Source organism: Balaenoptera acutorostrata, chromosome 4, assembly GCF_949987535.1.
Source record: "Balaenoptera acutorostrata chromosome 4, mBalAcu1.1, whole genome shotgun sequence".
NCBI lineage: Eukaryota > Metazoa > Chordata > Mammalia > Artiodactyla > Balaenopteridae > Balaenoptera > Balaenoptera acutorostrata.
Window position 1 is genome coordinate 102216011 of NC_080067.1, and position 24066 is coordinate 102240076.

The window sequence follows — 24066 nt, forward strand, 5'->3', positions numbered from 1 at the left end:
ATAAAGATGTTAAAAAAAAAAAAGAAAAAAAATTATTTTGGTTTTATTCCCTTCAAAGAAGATGCCCTATTTGACAGTGCACACTTAATCTTTTTTCTTAGGTATCTGCTAATGCTTTGCAGGTTCAGGGTCTAAACTGAAAAGTAAACAGAATTTTAAATGCTCTTTTGGCCAATGTGATTATCAAAGAAAAATGGGGGTTAGGGTAAACACTTGTTTGGTTTATTCAAAAGCAATTTCTCAACATGCTACCACGTGTGGCTTTACCATGTCACCACACCTTGCCCAAAGCTCCTCACTGTATCATCACATCAAGGCTGCACAGGCCAGAGAGCTCCTGAGCAGACACCTGGGGCCCAAAGAAAACATTTACTGGAATGGGAATTAAAAGTGATTTTGAAGTCACAATAAGGGTCATAAAGAAACGGGTATATCACACAGGAAACAATTACCATTTCCATTCAAATGTTAATTACATTTACTATGAGAGTTAAGTCAAGCAAAGCAAATCAATTAGTGAACCTGACATTAATTCTTTAAACATTCAGCGCTAGATAACAGAACATATTTTTAAAGTGAAATGTGTTTACCTACATTGCCCTCTTATGGTCAACTGGGACAAAAACATTTCCTGACTAATGTGATTTCAAGCAGTCTGAAGTTGTTTAAAAAGTCAGTGTTGCTTGGAGCTCAGAATGCATTTTCACATAAGATACCTGAGATATGAAAGCCCCTTAAATCAATAATATAACTCTTAATGTACTGTACAAGTGGAATGAAAATAATTAAAAAAACAAACATGAGGTATTACTCAATTTTATGGTTGTCTTGAACATTGACAGTGAAGGAAGTTTACAGGGAGGCGAATGTAAGAGCAGATATAAAGATCTTTATGCAAAATCAGGAGGGACAGTTTTGATTATTTGCAAGTAAGGTCCCTGCTTCTCTAAAATGTCCTGGCTTCTCTTTAAAAGCCCACAGCTTACATTTTCCTCCAAAGGGCATCATCCCATGTCATTCATTAGCCATAATAAGGGCTATTTGGACCACAAATGGGACAAAATGAGAGAGAAAAAGGCAGAGATAAATTTTCCTAAATGATCTAGAAAGAGCTGGATGAGAGGGATACTGTGTGAATTAAGGGTAGGAGGTGTGCGCGCATGTGTGCACACAGGTCCCTTAATTTTCTGGCATGGAGTTAGAAGTAAGAAGAGTAAAAGGCTGGCCAAAGGAAGAACATGGTTCATGAGGGGAAGGAAAGACAAGTCAGAGAAGAAATGGAGGCAAACAATTCCCTGACCGGGGAACATGGGCACAGGAGTGCCCGGGGACTACCTCGGGGAGGTAAGGAGTGAGGACAGCCTGCCAAGCTCTGGGCATGCCCCCGGCCAGTGCTGGGAACGTGAAGAGGTCCTAGCTACCCAGCCACCATACTGGTTTGAGTTTCCCCCCACAAAACCTTGGGAAATTGATTTTTTTTCCATTCTATTTTAGTCCCCTAAAAGCTAAGCATTTTACAAAGGAAAGATGAAAATGCTATGTACGGTAGAAATACCTGTAGATTCAGAGAATGTTGAAAGGGACCTCAGAGAATAGCTAGTCCAAATACCTTTCAGAGGTGAAGAAAGCAAGTCAGAGTGACTTGCCAAAGTTTCTCAGAGAGTTGAGGAGACAGGAGGTAGCAGAGATCGGACCATTTACAGAGACCTACATTTATTATTTAAATGGCTGTGGGCTTCCTTTCCCCAAATGATATCAGTTTGCTGGATGTTATGTGTAGGATGTGAGTCCTTTGATTTCCTAAGTTAACTGGACCTGGACCTTGGTTTCATTATCTATAAAAGGGACAAACTACTAGTTATTCTGAAGGGCTGTCGTGAAAATTCGATACTGTAATAGTGTGAAAGTGCAGTTGTCACAATAAGGGGCCATACTAGAACGCTGGAAATGTTCTATACGCTATAAACATTCTATATCTTGATCTGGGTGGCAGTTAATTAGTTTTCTATTGCTGTGTAACAAATCACCACAAACTTAATGGCTTAAAAACAAGGGGCATTTATTTTCCCACAGTTCTGCACGTCAGGAATCTAGGGCCTGGTATGGCTACTAGGTTCTCTGCTCAGGATCTCACAGGTGGAAATCAGGATGTTAGCAGGACTGTGTTCCTTTCTGAAGGCTCTGGAGAAAAATCTGCTTCCAAGTTTGTTCAAGTTGTTAGCCACATTCAGTTCCTTGTGGTTATAAGATTGAGTTTCTCATTTCCTTGCTGGTCGTCAGCCAGGGAATGCCCTTCAGCTCCTAGAAGCTGCCTACATTCCCTGCCCCATGGCCACCTTCATCTTTAAAGCCAGCAATGAAGAATCTCCCTCACATGGAATCCTTCTCACACTTTCAATCTCTTTCTTCTGGAAGAACCTGGTCCCTGTTAAGGACTTATCTGGTTAGGTCAGATCCACCCAGGAAAATCTCTCTTTTATTAAAGTCAACTTTGTCATATAATTGAAGGGAAGGGTTTATATAACGGCATGATCACTGGGAGTCATCTTAGAATTCACCCTACAAAGATATGTACACATGTAAAACTCCATCGTACTGTATGCTTATGATCTGTGTGCTCTGTTGCATATAAGATAAATTTCAATAAACAGAGAAAATAGTAAAAAGCTATAAAGATGTTGATATTTATTCTATTGCTATTAAATCTAGTCCTATCCTAAACTTTCAGTAAACTCCCCCAAAAATATGAGCTCTAGTTTAGTTTCTGATGAGGTTAGAAGCCATCAAGGTCCCAAACCATTAGGCTATAATGGTCTGAGGACCACAGTGCAGATGCTTATAAAAATTCAGTAGTAATTCTGACACTGGAAAAGCCTGTCAGAAACCAGATGCTTGCCCTTGATAAGATAGTCTAGTCTAATTGAAAGCTGTGTTTCTTTGCTTTTGACTGGAATTGTGCGTGCATTGGGGTAGCACTGGCAATCTCAAGCAGTCAACCAGACTCTAAATATGCACCTGAGAAGAGTTTTACCTTGTACGAAAATCAATTAACTAATATATAAATTATGAAATGTCATAGGGAAAACAAAACCTTCAAAATATAGGATTCATAAGTGAAATAATGTAAGTGTAAATATTATGAACACTTCCAAGGCCTGGATAAAGAAAATATAAGATGGACCTGAAATATCCTGTGGTACCGTGAAGTAAGGAAGTGCTCAAAAAAAATAAGTTAATTAATTAAAAGAATGAGAGCATGTCAAAAGGGCACAGAAGCCAAACTAAAAAAGTTCTCAACTACCAAAAGGGGAACAATTTGAATAACTGAATTGGATTATAATCCAAAGAATGAAATAGTCAGGAGTCTATACTGATAAAATTAAATTAATGGTGAAGAAGGGACAACTCTTCCTTACAGAAAAATTTCAATTAATAAATGTCTTAAAAATGAGAGATACAGCAAGTCACCATTAGAACACCACAGAAATAACTGCTGCAGGGAGGATCGAATGATGAATGCTAAAATTAGTAGATGAAAGTTTAAGCAGAAACAGAATGTTTACATAGTCTCTGTATTAGTTTCCTGTAGCTGCTATAACAAATTACCACAAATTTAGTGGCTTAAAACAACACAACTGGGGCTTCCCTGGTGGCGCAGTGGTTGAGAATCCGCCTGCCAATGCAGGGGACACGGGTTCGAGCCCTGGTCTGGGAAGATTCCCACATGCCGCAGAGCAACTGGGCCCGTGAGCCACAACTACTGAGCCTGCGCGTCTGGAGCCTCTGCTCTGCAACAAGAGAGGCCACGATAGTGAGAGGCCCGCGCACTGCGATGAAGAGTGGCCCCCGCTTGCCACAACTGGAGAAAGCCCTCACACAGAAGCGAAGACCCAACGCAGCCAAAAATAAATAAATTAATTAATTAAAAAAAAAAACAAAAAAACCCCACAACTTTATTCTCTTACAGTTCTGAGGCCAGAAGTCCAAAATCAGTATCGCTGGGCCAACACCAAGGTGTTAGCAGAGTCATGCTCTCTCTGGAGGAGCTAGGGAAGAATTTGTTCCCTTGCCTTTTCTAGAGCTATATTCTTTGGCTCATGGCCCCCTTCTCCATTTCTAAAGCCAATGTCATGGCATCTTCAAATCTCTCTCTGCTTCCATCTTCACATGGCTTTCTGTCTTCTGTTTGAAATCTCCCTCTGCCTCCCTCCTAAAAGGACACTTGTGATTGCATTTAGTGCCCACTCAGATAATCCAGATAATCTCCCCCCAGCTCAAAACTCTTAATCACATTTGTAAAGTTTCTTTTGCCATATAAGGTAACATTCACCAATTCAAGGGATTAGGATCTGGATATCTTTAGGGGCCATTATTCAGCCTACCACAGTCTCAAAGTACCTCCCCAGAATATTGAGTAAATACAAAGATAAAAATAATTAGTTTAGGGAATTCCCTGGCAGTCCAGTGGTTAGGACTCCATGCTTTCACTGCCAAGGGCCAAGGTTCGATCCCTCATCAAAGAAAGAAAGAAAAATAATTAGTTTGCAGTGGAAAACCAGGGTAGACACCACTTTAACCAAGTGATCAAGGTCAACATTGTTAGCAATACGTATCGACATCATGTACCCCCTCAAAAGGATACAACATCATTTCTGTCCTATTCTTTCCAAAAATGCATAACCTCATTCCAATTAAAAGAAAACACTAGACAAACCCAAGTTTAGAGAGATTTTAAAAACCATCTGACCAATGCTCTTCAAAAGTGTCAAAGTCATGGAAGACAATAAGAGCCTGAGGATCTGTCACAGAGGGAAGACTAAGGAAACATGCAACTAAATGCAATGTGAGATCGGCACTGGATTCTGGAACAAAAAAGGACATTAGTGGAAAAACTGATGAAATCCAAATAAACTCTATAGTTTAGTTAATAACATTATATGGATGCTAAATTCTTGGTTCTGATAAGTGTTCTGTGATTTCTTAAGAAGTTAGCATAAGGGGGGACTTCCCTGGTGGTCCAGCGGTTAAGACTCCACACTCCCAGTGCAGGGGGCCTGGGTTCGATCCCTGGTGAGGAACTAAGATCCCACATACTGCAACTAGAGAGCCCGCATGCCACAATGAAGACTCTGCACAGCCAATCAATCAATCAATTAATCAGAAATTAGCATAAGGGAAACTTGGTGAAGGCTATACGGGAACTTCGTACTATTTCCACAACTCTTCCGTAAGTCTAAAATTATCTGAAAACAAAAGATTTTAAAAAGAGGACAAAGGGAATGAAGGAATTAAGAGAGGAAGGCAGGGAGGGAGGGAAGGAAGGAATTAAAGAAGAATGTGAGCCCTTCGTTTAGGATCTTTGAGTGCCCCCTGCTGGTCACTAAGGTGAATTTAGGTGAAGTTCCCCCAAGCCGGACTTCGTTGATTTATAAAGTAATTGTCCTTCTCTTTTCTTTCCAATTATTGACCTGCTCCGAGTCAGTTTTATCAAAGCCAGGCTACCCTGCTCCTACCGATTCATGGTTTCTTTCTTCCTCTAAAAATCCATCAAAAGCCCCACTAGTTACTGAATCTTTCTTCTCTCTAAACAGAATAGTACATCACAAACCCACAACCACTTCCTGGCTGAATCCAAAGACCTGTCAGGTGCAAGTAAACCATCCAAAGCTCCTCCCACTGACCATCCCACTGGACAGCCAGGGACATCACAAGGTGGGTGAGCCAGACAACCAGGGATGTGGAAGAGGGGATAGATTTGGTAGTGGGACGGGGCCTCCGGAGGTGTCAGATGTGAGCATATGAGGTGTTCAGCACTACTGGGTGATCCCATGTTTACTGATATCTCAGCTGTGGGGTTGAGGACCAGGCAGATAAAAGGTAAGCAATTTCTATTAACGATGTTTTGCATGTGTACCCTCTAAAATTAGTAACTCACTGGGTTCAAGTAAATCAAATACAGCTCTTTCCTAGGAAAAGATTGGGATTTCTTGTGGCACGTGACAGTGAACACCAGAGATACAGACCGACAGTGTCCTGCTTACATCTGGGCCTCAAATTTTATTTAGCCCACACGATAGTTTTAAAGTTTTTAACTGGATGCCATGTTTTGAAATCTGGAGATATTAACATTCAAAAATTGACTTCTGGTTTTTCATGAAAAAAAATCTATAGATCTGGCTGTGCTGGGTCTACATTTTTGCATAGCAACAATGTGTAGGAACTGAGAGGCTGCTCCTTTTAGATGGCCCTTGCTCTGCAGCTCCTTCCCCACCATTTACACAAGGCATGCATATGGTCAATACCCACACTGGTGGGTTCATATGTGTTATATACCTCATCCCTGTGGCGTTGGTGTTTGCACTATCTGCTCTGTAGGATACTACATACATGCTTTCAACAGCTAAAAGGACCTCGTCTGCCATCTGCACCTGATCTTGGCCAAAAGGCCAAGGAGTGATCACCTTCCATCTGCATAAGCTCCTTAATAATGTTTATCCTTTCTTTCTACAAGTCACTATAGCTCATTATACCTATTCTGCAAAAACAAAACACATACATTTACTCTTCTAAATTTCATTCTTTTACTCTTAATAATATCCTATACCAATGGATCAGAATCACCTGGAACGTTTGTTAAAACACAGTTAAAACTGTGCCCAGCAGTAACCAGGGCATATTAAAAAGGAAAAAAAAAAAAAGGGCTTTGTAACATCAGTGTAACTACAGAGCCTCAACACATTTAGCAGGAAAAACAACAAATCATCAAGCTCATTCCTTTTTACCTTTTATACTCCTGGGAATCACAGTCACCCAATCAGGTCCACTGGAGTTGATTGGCATTTTGATATTGACACCACTTGAAAGAGGAATAAAAAGAGTACAAGCTTAGGATTCAGGAACATTTATTTTCTAATATGTATCTTTATTTGCAAATTTTTAAATGGACAGGATTTCACAAAGCTTTACTAAGATGAAATATTCTTATAAATGTTAATCAATAAAATTGATAATTAATAAACTAGGTATATTATAATAAGCAGGTTGTATGGATACATAAACTGAATAAGAATTAAACAAGTTTTTAATTTCTCACTGCTTCGCCCTTAGAGTGCAAACTCCAAAATGACAAATTCTGTTTGAATTACTTACTTCCCTTGGACTCAGAGAATGGCTCACACTGATGAGAATGTCTATTTTGTCACTACTTAGTTTTCACGCTGCAAGACTACGGAGCATTAAGTCATACGTCAGATTCCTTAGGCCTTGCCCAGAGCTGAGTCCTACCTGGGGACATGTGTCCCCAGATACGTGCTCATGCATGTACTCTGTTCATCATTACTATGGCTCCGTAGTGTCTGTTCCCCTTACTAAAACATGTACTCCTCAAAGACATGGATTATGTCCCATTCATCTTTCATCTTCAGTACTTAGCACAGGCCCTGGACTAGAGTCCATGCTCAGAAAATATCTGATAGAGGGCTGTGTGAGAAGGAGGGGACAGTGGAGTCCAGGAGAAGTATACTGAAAACATGGTGTAACTATTCCAGAAACTGGGTCATAATACTTAGGCCTCTTGCACTTAGACCAAAAACAAACAAAAAAATAAAATGCTAACTTTCCAAGCTCGATATGGGAACTTGCAGTCATGATATTTCATTTCATCAAAAATCAATTCAAAACAGATTTGTTCTTAAATAATTCTTAAGCTTCTACTATGTGCCAGGCACTATCCCAGCTGCTAGGGATATAACAGTAAACAAAACACACAGCATCGGGAATTCCCTGGAGGTCCAGTGGTTAGGACGCTACGCTTTCACTGCCAAGGGCCCAGGTTCGATCCCTGGTTGGGGAACTAAGATCCCACAAGCCAAGTGGCGCAGCCAAACAAAAAAAAACCCAGCATCTCCTCCTTCATGGCACTGACATTCTAATGAATGAGGGAGACAGACAACAAGGAAGGAAGGAATTATAGGAGGCTATGTTAGAGAATAACAGCATTTCATGGATTATAAAAGTGACAATTAATATACATGACTTTAAGAGAGCACATATAAACTACTTTCATGAGTTTAAAGCTTTAAGGTAAGGAAAAGAAGAAACCTTCACCACTGTAATCTTCTTGTAAAAATGTTTACTCTCAATCTAATCACGCAGAAACAATAAAGCAGCAAATCCAAATTAGGCAACATTCTACAAAAACAGCAACATCAAAATTGTCAATGTCGTAAAAACCAAAACAAGTTAGAGAACTCTTCTGGACTAAAAGATTAAAGAGACAACTAAACAGATTGTGTGTGATCAGAGATTCAGTTAAAATAAAAGAGATAGCAATAAAGGATATTATTGGGACAACTGGATAAACTTGAATATAGGCTGCATATTAAATAACAATGTTGTGTCAATGATAAAAGGCCCACGTGTGATCACTGTGTCATGGTTATACGTTGGAGAAAGTCCTAGGAGATGCATACGCCTGGGGTGCAGTGCCATGATGCCTGCACCTTACTCTCAGATGGTCTGAGGGGAAAGAATTATACACAAATACACACATATAAACACATAGAAAGAGAGAAAGCAAATGCGGCAAAACATAACAATGGTGAGTCTAAGTTAACGGTATATAGGTGCTCACCGTTGTTATTCCTGCAGGGTTTCTACAGATCTGAACTTTTTTAATACAAAGTTAGAAAGAAAAAAGAAGTATAAATCATGTTAAAATAAAAGGGAAGCTTTTAATATGATAAGCTCATTCTTTCAAAAGACATTCTCTTATTATCAGAATCTTTTAAGCAAAGTACTATGGTTCTTTCTGAAACCAACACTTTTTTTTTTTTTCCTTGAGAGATTAGATCACCTCAATTGTCCAACTGTCATTTGGGAACCAAAGACCAAGGCTAAGCTTCTTAATCCTTTTCTGAATTAAGCAACATTACGAGCCACCAAGGAAGAGAGGTAAAAATGAGCGTAGCTTAACGTATTCAGGCCATGAGCTCAAAATACTACACTCAAAGATCCCTCAAATGATCGATTTCAATCTTTCTCTTTTTCTTTTCAGTTAGCCTAATGCAAAATTTCAGATTTTTAACAGAGTAAACAATGCAAAAAAGAAATCTGTATCAGGACTCTGTCAAATGTTTGGTTTCCAAAAACTTATGCCACCTCAAACGCTTTCCCGGAAAACCTCCAGGTAAGTAGAATCTTTTTTAATGATTTTACTACAAAGTATCATCAGCCAGCCTCATCCAGGATATGCAAGTAAAGGCAGGGGCAGACATTATTTTATCCTTCTGGATTCACAGGTGTTCTTTGATTTTAATGGTAGGATTTAGTGTTAGGAACATTTTAAATTTTACACTAACTTAATTCTCTAACCTTTTTCCCACTTTTTTCCACGTGGAATTTCAGTAAATTACATGCTATGCTTCCTCCTCTTTGCTAAGCCACTAAGTAGACTGACAACACAACTCTAAAAGGGAGTAAGACTTTAAAAAATGGTCCACATCAAAAAAAATCTTAAAAAAAAAAGTTATTTAAAATAAAATAAAAGGGGGTAACTGAACAGTCTTCATACATAGGCAAAAAGTACACGAAATAAAATCATCTGTTCATAGTCATTGATAAATAATGTGTCTAAGATCTGAATCCAAGAATAAAACTAAAGTCCTTTTACACTGAGCCACAAAAACCTAGGCAGTCCCCTCGAGAACAGTACAGTGAATACAATGGGAGTAGTGCTCCCTCTGCTGGCCTTCTACAAGCATGGCATCAAATATGTACTTGAAACTGTTATGACCAAAAGCTGACTCAGGAAGTAAAAAATCAGAGTATCATTTTAGGAGCTCCTACAGACCACATATCTTATGGTAGGCACTTTTCCCCCACCAAGTAATGAGTGGACATAAAACATTAAAAGTTTTAGAGTGCCCAGATACACTCAACAGAGATCCCTCTCTACAAGGGAATTATTTTTTTTATAAATTTATTTATTTTTAATTTTTATTTTATTTTTGGCTGCGTCAGATCTTTGTTGCTGCGTGCGGGCTTTCCCTAGTTGCCGCGAGCGGGGGCTACTCTTCGTTGCAGTGCGTGGGCTTCTCTTTGTGGTGGCTTCTCTTGTTGTGGAGCATGGGCTCTAGAGCACAGGCTCAGCAGTTGTGGCACACAGGCTTAGCTGCTCCGCAGCATGTGGGATCTTCCCGGACCAGGGCTCGAACCCGTGTCCCTTGCATTGGCAGGCGGATTCTTAACCACTATGCCACCAGGGAAGCCCAGGGGAATATTTTAAAAGTATAGATTTCATTTAAAAATAAAAAATGTTTTACATTCTCTCAAATAATTGTACTTTCTGACTATGTTATTTTTCTTTTTATTCCTTAAGAATGTTATTTTATTTCAGAACTATATGGAATGCAATAATTTCAACAACTATTAACCTTCAAAAATACAGTTTGCTGTGGTATTCCTGGCTTCCCATGCTTATCATTAAATCAATCCAGCAATGTTACCATATTCATAGTCTTTTTCCTATCAATAAACGTTTATATGATTTTAACAACTAATAATATGTCACTTAAAACTTTTTTCAGTTTATTAGACATGAAGCTAAAACACTAGCCTGACTATAAGACCTCTAGCAGCCCTGTTCTTGGATGATTTTTTTCATCTGTTCTGTGAATAACTGACCTTGCTTATACAGATATGCTATGCAATTCTGAAGTTAAAGATATTAAGGTAAAAGAACAAAAATTTAAGGTCATTAATTTGAACTGAAATAAGCACGCTAATCACAAAATATAAATATTTATTTTCTTACCACCTCTCCTGAATTGGGCCAAGTTCAGAAAGATATAAGAAGCACATAACCAAAACAAGAAAGTCTCCTAAGTAGGACAAAGACAATGGAAAGGGACCTATTAAATTACCCCCTAGAGCAAGGAGCATGTACCTCTGGAAGAAAGCATTCTCTGCAGCAGTTAGGAGGCCCTTCAGGTATCCGCCCTTGAAATGGTTAATTCTGCTACTGCAAGGGAGCTTCTTTGGTTTGAAGCAGAACCAGGGTTCTCCGGTATAGAGATCCGTAAAGTTGCACAGAGGAAGACTCCCAGGAAGACACACGTTACACTCTGTAGTTTCAGAAATTCTTCCTGAACGGAAGAGGCTCTTGAAATAGACCCTGTCTGGTTTCTCTTCCTGTAGGTTCTGAAGAACTCTGATCCCTTCACTGGGGTGGACCAGAGATATGGACACTTTAACTCTGCCTGGCCAGAGCAGAGTAAAAAAGACCTTGTAAAACCCATTCTGGTAGTCCACCACTCTACCCACAGCCCCTGCCTGCAGCTTAGGGGAGTGGATTCTGGCCTGCAGGTAGTCTCCACCATACTTCTTGGGCTTTCTTTGAAAATCCTGTACATGAACCAGCACCTCTAGCTGGCTTCCCACCTTGAAGAAGGCTGCAGAGTTCAAGATGACAAAGTAGCTGGAAGAAGGGTCAGTGCTCTTCAAAAAGGGGACTGGACCCACATCAGGCACCTGCCACTGTAAGGCGGCCAACAAGGAGTCCTCCTCCAGGCGCTCCCGGCTGGACAGAGTCTGGTGCTCATAGCCACAGTAAGGATTCCGGCTAATTCCTGTCACCTGGGGGAAAACAAACTGTCCACCACTGTCGATGAATGTGGCTGCTGCAGTCTCATGGTCCAAGTACTGAAGAGAAAGACACAAACAGAAACCACAGCTACAATAAATCTCCTTATAGTCAACAGATAAATCCTTGCTTCAGCTTAAATTTTAATAAAACTTACTTGAGATGACACTGTTTCAAAAACCACAGCTCACCAGTTTTACAGGTTCCCACAGCAAATATCAGAGAAAAATCCCTTTGGTGCTTCCAGAAGGAGAAAGGGAAAAGGAATCATTTTGAAGGACAGTAGTCCCCCTTTATCCACAGGAGATACTTCCAAGATCCCCAGTGGATGCCTGAAACTGTAGGTCACATCAAACCCTATATATACTGCTTTTTCCTATACATATATACCTATGATAGGGTTTAATTTATAAATTAGGCACAGTAAGAAATTAACAATAACTAATAATAAAATAGAACAATTATAATAATATACTAGAATAAAACTTATGTGAATGAGGTCTCTCTCAAAATATCTTTTTTTTTCTAATTTATTTGGCAGCACTGGGTCTTAGTTGCAGCACGCAGGATCTTTGTTGTCGTGTGCAGGATCCTCATTGCCGCGTGTGGGATCTTTCAGTTGCAGCATGCAAACTCTTAGTTGCAGCAGGCGAAGTCTTAGTTGCAGCATGCGTGTGGGATCTAGCTCCCCAACCAGGGATCGAACCCGGACCCCCTGCATTGGGAGCACGGAGTCTTAGCCACTGGACCACCAGGGAAGTCCCTCTCTCAAAATATCTTATTAGTGTACTGTCCTTCTTCATCTCGTGATGGTGTAAAAGGATAAAAGGCCTATGTGATGAGATGAAGTGAGGTGAATGACGCAGGCATTGTGACGTAGTGTTAGGCTACTACTGACCTTCTGACAACACGTCAGAAAAAGGATCATCTGTGTCAGGTGATCGTGGATTGAGCTACGATGATGTCAGTGGTTGTGGATCCTGGGTGGGAAACAGCAGGATGGCACAAGATTTCACGACACTACTCAGAACAACACACAATTTCAAACTGGTAAGTTGTTTATTTCTGGAATTTTCCATTTAATATTTTCAGATCATGGTTGACCATGGGTAAATGACACCACAGAAAGCAAAACAGTGGATGGTGGGACTACTGAATACCAGAATATTCCATTCTTCTTAACAAGGCCTGCCCTCAAGAAAAACTATTTTACCAGAGCCTAACCTACTGAGGTTTTACCAGAGCCTAACCTACCGAGGTTCTATAAGAGCCTAACCAAACTGAGGTAAGGGACATACCCAACTCCAGCCCACTCTAACCATTCTATCCAATTTAAGGGTTGGGGGTAAGACTAAGAAACAATTCTGAAGTTCACAGACTCACTAAAGGACTGAGGATCATAGGACTATAAAACGTTTCACCTCCCCTACACCTCACCCCCACACCACTAAAAGCCTATTTATTGGAGTTCGTTTTACCCAGTACATCATGTCCAGCTTTCAACAAAAATTACAAGACATACTAAAAGGAAAAAAATACAGCAATTATCAAGGGACAGGAGGGAGGAATTAGGAATATTTTGTTATTAATAAGGTACCTGCACTACCCATGAAGCAGTATGGTATTATTTGATAGTGGACTTGAGTTGCTTGTAAATGCATACTGAAAACTCTAGGGCAACCACTTAAAGTAAAATGAGAAATATAACTGATACACTAAGAAAGAAGACAAAGTGGAATCTATAAAATGCTCAATTAGGGACTTCCCTGGTGGTCCAGTGGTTAAGGTTCCGCCTTCCAATGCAGGGGATGCAGGTTCCATCCCTGGTCAGGGAACTAAGATCCCACATGCTGCGGGGCAACTAAGCCCACGCGCCACAACTACTGAGCCCAAGCACCTCAACTAGAGAGCCCGCATGCCACAACTACAGAGCCCACGCACTCTGGACCCTAAACACCACAACTAGAGAGAAGCCCGTGTGCCACAACTAGAGAGAAGCCCGCACGCCACAACTAGAGAGTAGCCCGCATGCCACAACTAGAGAGTAGCCCTCGTGCTGCACAAAGAGCCTGTGTGCAGCAACGAAAGATCCCTCATGCCACAACTAAGACCCCATGCAACCAAAAATAAAAATAAATAAATAAAATAAATATATTTTTTAAATGCTCAATTAAAACCACAAGAGTCAGAAAAAGAGCAGAAGACAAAAATAGGAACAAAGAACAAGGACAATGAATAGAAAACAGTAACAACTATGGCAGGTATTAATCCAACTATATCAATAATCACCTTGAACATCAATGGACTAAAGGCACCAGTTAGAAGACAGAGGTTGTCAGACTCAATTATATGTTGTCTCTAGGAAACCTACTTTAAATATAAACACTTATATAGATTAAAAGTAAGTGGATGGAGAAAGATATACCAGGTTAGAACTAATCAAAAGAAAGCAGGAATAGTTATATTAACTTCAGACAAAGTAGACTTCAGAGCAAGGAAATTCATCAGAGATAAAGAAGGATATTACATAATAATAAAAGGGTCAATTCTCCAAGAAGACATAACAATCTTTAACATGTATGTGCCTAACAACAGAAAGTCAAATATGTGAGGCAAACACTGATAGAACTGCAAGAAAAAATAGATGAATTCACTATTGTAGTTAAAGTCTTCAATACCCCACTATCAGAAATGGATGGATCCAGCAAGCAGAAAGTCAGTGAGGACACAGTTGAACTCAACAGCACCACCAATCAACTAGATATGATGGGCATCTATAAACTACTTACCTAGCAACAGCAGATTACACATTCTTCTCAAGCTCACATGAAATATGCACAAAAACAGATCATATTCTGGGCCATAAAACATACCATAAAAAATTGAAAAGAATAGAAATCATACAATGTCTGCTCTTAGACTACAATGGAATTAAACTAGAAATTTTTTTTTTTTTTTTTTTTTTTAAAGGATTTTCTTATTTATTTATTTATTTATTTATTTATTTTTGGCTGTGTTGGGTCTTCGGTTCGTGCGAGGGCTTTCTCCAGTTGCGGCAAGCGGGGGCCACTCTTCATCGCGGTGCGGGGACCGCCCTTCATCGCGGTGCGCGGGCCTTTCTCTATCGCGGCCCCTCCCGTCGCGGGGCACAGGCTCCAGACGCGCAGGCTCAGCAATTGTGGCTCACGGGCCCAGCTGCTCCGTGGCATGTGGGATCTTCCCAGACCAGGGCTCGAACCCGTGTCCCCTGCATTAGCAGGCAGATTCTCAACCACTGCGCCACCAGGGAAGCCCTAAACTAGAAATTAATAACAGAAAGATAGCTAGGAAATCCCCAAATACCTGGAGATTAAAAAACACGCTTCTGGGAATTCCCTGGCAGTCCAGTGCTTAATACTCCACGCTCTCAGTGCTGAGGGCCCAGGTTCAATCTCTGGTCGGGGAACTAAAAAAATCTCACAAGCCACGAGGGGTGCCCAATAAATAAATAAACAAATAAATAAATAATAAAATAACATAAACAACACACTTCTAAATAAAACAAGGGTCAAAGAAGAAATATCAATAGAAAATTTAAATCTTTTCAGTTAAATGAAAATGAAAACACAACTTATCAAAATTTACGGGATGCCGTAAAAGTAGGTCTTAGAGGGAAATTTACAGCACTGAATGCACATTATTAGAAAAGAGGAAAGATCTAAAATCAATCACCTAAACTCCAACCTTAGGAAACTAGAAAAAGAAAAGCAAATCAACTCCAAAGTAAGGAGAAGAAAAGAAATTAGAAATTAGAGCAGAAATCAATGAAACTGAAAACAGGAAATCAATAGAGAAAAGATAATGAGGCCAAAAGCTGGTTCTTTGAAAAGATCAATAAAATCAATAAGCCTGCAGCAAGGCTAACTAAGGAAAAAAGACAGGACACAAATTACCATTATCAGAAATGAAAGAAGAGACATCACTACAGATCCCATAGACATTAAAAGAATAATCAAGGGACCTCCCTGGTGGTGCAGTGGTTAAGAATCCGCCTGCCAATGCAGGGAACATGGCTTCAAGCCCTGGTCGGGGAAGATCCCACATGCTGCGGAGCAACTAAAACCATGCGCCACAACTACTGAGCCTGCGCTCTAGAGTCCGCAAGCCACAATTACTGAAGCCTGCACGTCTAGAGCCCATGCTTCGCAACAAGAGAAGCCACTGCAATGAGAAGCCCGCGCACCGCAATGAAGAGTAGTCCCTGCTCACCACAGCTAGAGAAAGCCAGCGTGCAGCAACGAAGACCCAACACGGCCAAAAATAAATAGGTAAATAAATAAATAAAATTTTTTAAATTTATTTATTTATTTATTTATTTATTTTGGCCGTGTTGGGTCTTCGTTTCTGTGCAAGGGCTTCCTCTAGTTGCGGCAAGCAGGGGCCACTCTTCATCGCGGTGCGCGGGGCTCTCACTATCGCGGCCTCTCTTGTTGTGGAGCACAGGCTCCAGACGCGCAGGCTCAGTAGTTGTGGCTCACAGGCCCAGCTGCTCCGTGGCATGTGGGATCTTCCCAAACCAGGGCTCGAACCCGTTTCCCCTGCATTGGCAGGCAGATTCTCAACCACTGCACCACCAGGGAAGCCCTAAATAAATTTTTTTAAAAAGGATAATCAAGGAATACCACGAACAACTCTATACCCACAAATTTGATAACTGAGATGAAATGCACCAATTCCTTGAAAGATACACTCTGCCAAAACTCATGCAAGAAGAAACAGATCATCTGAATAGGCCTATAATCTCTAGTAAAGAATCTGGATCAACAATTAATGACCTTTCAAAACGGACACCACCAGGCCCAGGTGGGATTCATTGATGAATTCTACCAAATATTTAAGGAAGAAATTGTATCAATTCTCTACACTCTCTGTCAGAATATAGAAGCAGAGGGAATACTTCCTAACTCTTTCTATAAAGCCAGCATTACCCTAATACCAAAACTAGACGACATTACAAGAAAACTACAAATTTCCCTCATAAACACAGATGTAAAATCATCAACAAAATATTAACAAATCAAATCCAACAATGTGTAAAAAGAATCATACACCATGACCAAGTGGGATTTATCCCAGGTATGCAAGAAAGTGCCTTAATAGAACTCCAGTGCTTCCCAAAGACCATGTTTTACACCCTCTTAGAACTGGTCCTTAATCTTCACTTTGGCCTTTCTGCTTAGAAGATGACCTTATAAGGACTTCAGTCTTTTCTAGTTTGGACATTAATTGTTATTTATATTGTGGCATTTTACATACTGTAAAATACTGTACATACACAATGGCTACATACTGTATAACACAATGGCTTTCTAATATTTTGTATCTCAAAATTTTATGCTCTGTCTCTAAATTTCAGATGTTTAAGCTCTTTTCTTATTAGTGAGCAGATCTGCATGTTTGACAATAAAGTTTTCTACCAAAAAAAAAAAAAACTCACCTTAGAGCCTTGTAAAATTTCACAGGTAAAGAAAAGGTCCTAATAGCTTGCAGAAAGGAGAACAATGTTACCAATAAAAAAACAAGAATTAGATTGGCATTAGCCTTTGTCTTTTGCTATACTGGACACTAGAAGACAGTGGAGCAAAGTTTTAAGGTTCTGAGGGAAAAGGATTTTGAATACAGCATTCTAAATCCAAATACAAATCATACATGAGGGCAAAATAAAGACAATTTCAGACATGTAAGCTTTGTTCCCATGTGCCCTTTCAGAAAAACATTATTTGAAGATTTAACCCAGTAAAATGGAAAGAAAAATCCAAGGAAGTGAAAGACATGAGCAACAGTGAAACCAACCCAGGAATTCAATGAAAAGCAAACTCAGAATAACAGCTGGGCAACAGGTCAAGACAATAATCAGTGAACAATGAAATAGGAAGATAGAGAGCTCTGAGGGAAAAAAAAAAAAAAGCCTTGAAGAAGCAAGTGGAGGGACTTCCCTGGTGGTCCAGTGGTTAAGACTTCGCCTTCCAATGCAGGGGGTGAGGGTTCGATCCCTAGTCGGGGAACTGGGATGCCACATGCCTCGCGGCCAAAAAACCAAAACATAAAACAGAAGCAATATTGTGGCAAATTCAATAAAGACTTTAAAAATGGTCCACATCAAAAACATCTTTAAAAAAAAAAAAAGGAGAAGAAGCAAGTGGACTCAATTCAACAAATCATATGAAGGAAAATCCTCATGACATGTTACAGAAGGTAGTATTTTCTCTCATCAGAAAGAAAAGGCAACTAGCACTCCAGAAAAAAAAAAAAAACAAGAAGAGGTATAAGAAAGTCATCATTAAAATATGAAGCAAATTAAAATGCAGCATGATTAAGCAACTGAGGTAGTGTATAAAAAAGATCCATTTGACCTTGGTGTTTGGGACATTCTCCATCAAGAGATATAGATTTGGTTTCAAAGGATCACGTTCTATATTGACTAACGTTTACATGATTATCATAATGTTATATTTTTTAAGTATAAGAATCAATCCAGGGTTTCCCTGGTGGTGCAATGGTTGAGAATCTGCCTGCCAATGCAGGGGACACAGGTTCGATCCCTGGTCTGGGAAGATCCCACATGCTGTGGAGCAACTAAGCCCATGCACCACAACTACTGAGCCTGTGCTCCAGAGCCCGTGAGTCACAACTACTGAGCCCACGTGCCACAACTACTGAAGCCCCCGTGCCTAGAGCCCGTGTTCCACAACGAGAGAAGTCACCGCAATGAGAAGCCCGCACACCGCAACAAAGAGTAGCCCCCGCTTGCCTCAACTAGAGAAAGCCCGTGCGCAGCAATGAAGACCCAATGCAGCCAAAATTAAATAAATTAAATAAATAAATTTTTTTAAAAAAAGAAGCAATCCATAAAGAGTACACGTTAGCCTTAATTATAGTTAGAGCAATAAAACTAAAGATTATAAAGCCTGATGATGCAAAAGTTATACGCTAGCTAACAGAAGTCAAATGTAAAATAATGCAGAAGTGCTTTTCTTCCTCACTTACAGGAGGGAGTTAAAATGTGCTATCTAATGCTATTAGGGAAAGAAAAGGTCTAAATACATTATTTTAATGCACAGAAATAAAAATAATTTTACAAAGTTTAGAAAGAGAGTGACAGAAAGTGTGAGTCAGCAGAAGACGTCATCTTTCATTATCTTAACAGGAACAGCAGTATCAACCAACATCTACTAAGCACCTATTCGCTGGACACTCTTTTGAAGACTTTACATAAATCTTTTAATACAATGTTTAAATTATCCCATGAGATAAGTCCTATTATTATGCCATATGATAGATAAGGAAACTGAGGCAATGAATGGCTTGATAATTTGCCCAAGGTCACATAGGTTATAAGCAGCAAACCTCGACTAAAACCCAAGCAGTCTGAGTTCGGTCTGTGTTTTAACTTAACCAACCATGCTGCACTGCCTGATGCGGAAAGGTCAGAAGGTACAGTGTAAAGCTCACAAAACAAGATATAACTGTGCAATGTGTAATTAGTGCTAACTAAGCAAATAATTAAAAACAAGCAGTTACATACAAGAAACAACATTGAGAGTGAAGACTGGGGAGGGAATTCAATTATGTACTTAATACCACTCTCTATTCTTTCAAGTGTTTTATACTTTTCATTAATTATTTTCTTAATAGACAGAAGGACAGATGAACAAATGGATGGGAAAAGTATCTATGTACCTGCAATGCTGTGATTTGTAAGAAATATGCATTTGGTCTTCATCCACAGTTCCTGGCTCACAGCTCCCAAAATCTTTGGCAGCGATAAGAGCAATGGGAGCATCTTTTGCTGTAATATTTGGTTTCGTGTCCTCCGTTCCTGAAAACACTTCAGAGTCATGAACGGGAAATGGGTGCCTTGTTCTTCGTTACAAGCCCCTTTCCACCCCAGCAGGGTGTATGTTACTGAGGTGGCTTTTGGAAAGCACCTGAGGATGGGGGCTGGTTGGGTTGTCAGGAGAACCAACCATGATCAGAAGGTTGGAACTTTCAGTCCCACCCTTGACCTCCACCCCTGGAGGCTGAATCAATAACACCTATGGAATAAAGCCTCCATAAAAACCCAAAAGGATGGGGTTTGGAGAGCTTCCGGGTTGGTGAGCACATGGAGATTCAAGGAGAATGGTGCACTCAGAGCATGGAAGCTCTATATCCTTCCCATATACCTTGCCCTATGCATCTCCTCCTTCTGGCTGTTCCTGAGTTATAATTGTTTATAATAAACCAGTAATCTTGTAAGGAAAATGTTTCTCTGATTTCTGTGAGCTGCTCTAGCAAATTAATTGAAGCCAAGGCAGAGATCATTGGAAAGTCTGATCTATAGTCAGTCAGAAGCACAGGTGACAACCTGGACTTGTGACTGGCATCTGAAGTTGGGGTTGGGGGAGAGTCTTATAGGACTGAGCCCTTAACCTGTGGGATCTGATGCTATCTTCAGATAGACAGTGTTGTTACCAAACCAAACTTGGGTCCACTCGCCTGCTCACAGTAAAGCCAATCTACTGACTCCAGGTTGTGGGGAAGTAAAGTGCAGCGTTTATTGTAAAGCGCCAAACTAGGAGTCCAGGGCAGCTGGTGCTCAGAAACACCCCAACTCCCGAATGGGTTTCAGGGAAGCATTTTTAAAGGGAAGGGGAGGGAGGGGAGTCACAGAGTATATGATCAGCTCGTGCACAATTCTCTGACTGGCTGATGGTGTGGTAGCAAGGCGGTGTCACAGGGGTTAACATTATCAATCTTCAGGTTCCAGATGGTCTGGGGGCTATGTGCTCATGATCATCAAATAGTTAACTTCTTCTATTTGGTGGGGGTTTTAGCATCTGTAAAACAACTCAGGAATGTGTATCAGATACTGTTATCTATGTATTTCAGGGAGGAACTATAGATACTGTGACTGCCATGTGGCTGATTTACTGTTTCAATTGTTACCAGTTCTCCTGGCCCAACTACTACTTTTGTCACTATACTGTCCTTTCAATCATTAATTCTTGGGCCAGGCTTTTGTGACTCTCGGGAGGCCTGAGAAACTACAGCTTTTCTACAAAGGAGAGGCAGGCAGAGGACCTGGGGGAGGGGGTCTGTCCAGGAAGGGCCCATAGGGTCCTGCTCAGTTACAGTGTCAGAATTGATTTGAACTGTAGGTCAACCTGCTGGTGTCCAAGAATTGCCTGGTGGTATGGAAAAATCCCCCCTACCCACACTGGAAATTGGGTGCAGGACCTTTTTAGTACCTAACCCAGGGAACTGCATCTGACATTATGCAATAAGTTAAATTGCAAGGGAAAACAACAACAGCAAAGCAAAACTGAAAACCACTCTCCTCAATAGCTAGTATTACCTGTTATAAACCACTTAAACAAGGCCTCAGGCTCCCCATCTACGCCAAATCACTTCAAAATCCTATACGAGGTAAACGTAATGCCAAACAAGGTAAAAATAATCCCAAAATACAAAAGGATTTTTAATGATCTTCTTAGATTCTGTATTTTTTCCCTTTCATTTTACACTTGTATCCAGACACTCTCAATTGGAAGAATTTCATTAGGCTCCTTCATTTTAAAGGAACACACAGTATTATTGGTTCATTAAAAAGGGCAATAATGACTTTGAAAATTTTTCCCTAGCAGAGTTGACATCAGCGTCATGACACGGCGTAAGACATTCCTCCATTTTTTGTCCCCCTTTTTAACAACAAATTAGGCACCCATCCAAAAACAAAAGTGCCTCTGTGGGAATTGTGGGATCCAGTACCACATGCCAAGGGACCTAGGAGGAGTCTCGACCACATGTGTATCTGGTAATAGGCAGATAAACCTCAGTGAAGACAGCAAAGCCAGTGAACTTGTCCCAATCCCTCTTGGCCACAGTCAGGGAAAACCTGGAGTGTGCTGACCCAGGCAGATACCAACAGATGAGAAAGAATTTGTAGAAATCCAGTCTTCCCAAGGGGAAATCCCAGAAAGAAAAAAAATACAAGTTTGGATGTGACTAAGAGGGTATGAGGAACTTTGCCAGCACTGCCCCTCCCCACACATAACAAGCCCAGGGCTGAACCACCCAGGAGTGCCCTCTTCCAAGAGGGAAAAGGAGAGTGGCAAGTTAGTGCCCAGCTACCCCCACTGTGAGAGAAACCCGTTTAACTCAGCAGCACCCCAAGTACTGAGGTGGGACCTCCATGACTGGAGGGAGGGAAGGGATCAGGAAAGAGGCAGATAAGAATATCAAAGGGCACTGAAGAGATGCAGTTCCTACTAACTGTGCTCAGGACTTTAGCAGGGAGTCCGCCCACGAGCCCATGGGAGACCCTCACCCGACAATCTTTTCCACAGAGCCCACGGGCACTCCCAATGCCCTGAGTGCTAAACCCACACCTCCCCACACTCTGGAACAAGCAGCTCCTGTGCATGCTCCCAAATGAGGCAGTAAGTGAGACTCTGCTAAACAGAACACTATCAGTTTCTGTGGACAAGGGAGAAACACAAACTTAAGCCATAGTGCCTCCTTCTGGAAAACAAAAGCTTAACAGCAGCTAGCCTGGTGGATTGTAAGAAAAGGTTAAGAACTGTGCCACAAGAAGAAGCAAGACATGGGAAGCAAGTGTACCCGTACAAGGGCAGAAAAAAACACAGATAAAACAGGACTAATGAACATTTTATCCCATCTAAAGGCAACTAGTAAGACAGGAGGAGGTATCTGCTATTTCAGGTGTGAAAGCAGCAATGCAAATACACAAGGAACATAAAGAATCAAGGAAACACATCATCACCAAAAGACAACAATAACCAAGCTCAAAGGCACAGAATTAACGACCTAGAAGATAAAGAATTCAAAATATCTGTTTGAGGAAACTCAATGAGCTACAATAAAACATAGACAAACAAGTCAAAATATACATGAACAAAATCAGAAACTTACAAAGAGATAGAAATCATAAAGAAGAAGCAAATGGAAATTTTGGAGCTGAAAAATTCCATGAATAAAATGAAAAAAAATGCAATAGAGAGCATCTATAGCAAAGGAGATCAAATGGAAGACTGAATAAGGGAGCTAGAGAACAGGAACTTTGAAATAAACCAATCAGAAGAGAACACAGGAAAAAAAGAATGAAAAAGAGCATAGAAAGCTTACATGATCTATGCGATGCCACCAAATGTACAAATATTAGAATAATCAGGGTTCGAGAGAGAGGAGAGAGGGAAAAGTGGGCAGAGTTTATTTAAAGAAATAATAGCTGAGAACTTCCCAAACCTAGGGATATACTTGGACAACCAAGTTCAAGAAGCTAATAGATCACCCTATTATCTCTATGCAAAAAGACCTTCTCCAAGACACATTATAATGAAACTGTCAAAAAACAAGCATAAAGAGAGAATCCTAAAAGCAGCCAAAGGAAAAAATATTGTAATCTACAAAAGAATGCCCATTCGGTTCTCAGTGGATTTCTAAGCAGAAAACCTACAGGCCAGGAGAGAGTGGATAACATATCCAAAGTGTTGAAAGAAAAAAATTGCCAGCCAAGAATACCTGGAAAAGTTATCCTTCAGATGTGAAGGAAAAATAAAGACTTTCCTTGACAGACAAAAGCTGAGGGAATTCATCACCACTAGACCTGCCTTGCAAGAAATGCTGAAAGGAGTTCTTCAAGCTGAAATGAAAAGATGCTAGTGACATGAAAACATACAAAAGTATACAACACACTGGTGAAGATAAATATACAGATTTAGAAAACTCTAATTCTGTAACAGGATGGTGTGTTAACCACTTAACTATAGTATAAAGGTTAAAGAAAATAACTACAGCTACTATAACTTGTTAACAAATACACAGTACAAAAAGAGGTAAACTGTGACATCAAAAATATAAAAGGGAGGGAATAAAAAGGTGGAGCTTTGTGTGCAATTGAAGTTATGCTGTTATCAGCCTAAAATGCTCTGCTTTATTTAAGAAATGTTTTATGTAACCACGAAACAAAAACATAAAGAAAATTCACAAAAGTGAAAGAAATGAAAACAGAGCATACCACCATGGAAAATCACCAATTTACAAAAAAAGGAAGGCATAAACAGAGGGGAAAAGAAACAATGAAAATGCAAAACAAATAGAAAGCAATTAATAAGATAGCATTAATAAGTCCTTATGTATCAATAAATACTCTAAATGTAAGTGGATTGAATTCACCAAACAAAAGGCACAGAGTGGCTGAATGAATAAAAAATAAGACCCAACTACATGCAGCCTACAATAGATTCACTTCAGATTGCATGACACAAAAAGACTCAACATGAAGGGGTGGAAAAAGACATTACATGCAAATAGAAACCAAAAGAAAGGGGGTTATCTATACTTATATGAGACAAAATAGGCTTTAAACCAAAACCAGTAACAAG

The 24066-nt window shown here is 40.2% G+C and overlaps 1 protein-coding gene across 3 annotated transcripts in view; it reads right to left on the reverse strand.

The window, feature by feature from the left end:
* Positions 1 to 24066, reverse strand: part of NXPE3 (neurexophilin and PC-esterase domain family member 3) — a 54677-nt gene that overhangs the window by 13822 nt on the left and 16789 nt on the right. For all 3 annotated transcript variants that reach the window (XM_057546117.1, XM_007163994.2, XM_007163996.2), the window contains 2 exons: positions 10946 to 11700; positions 6783 to 6856 (listed from right to left, as the gene is read on the reverse strand). In XM_057546117.1, the coding sequence (XP_057402100.1) occupies positions 6783 to 6856; positions 10946 to 11700 (829 nt within the window). The remainder of the gene's footprint in view (positions 1 to 6782; positions 6857 to 10945; positions 11701 to 24066) is intronic.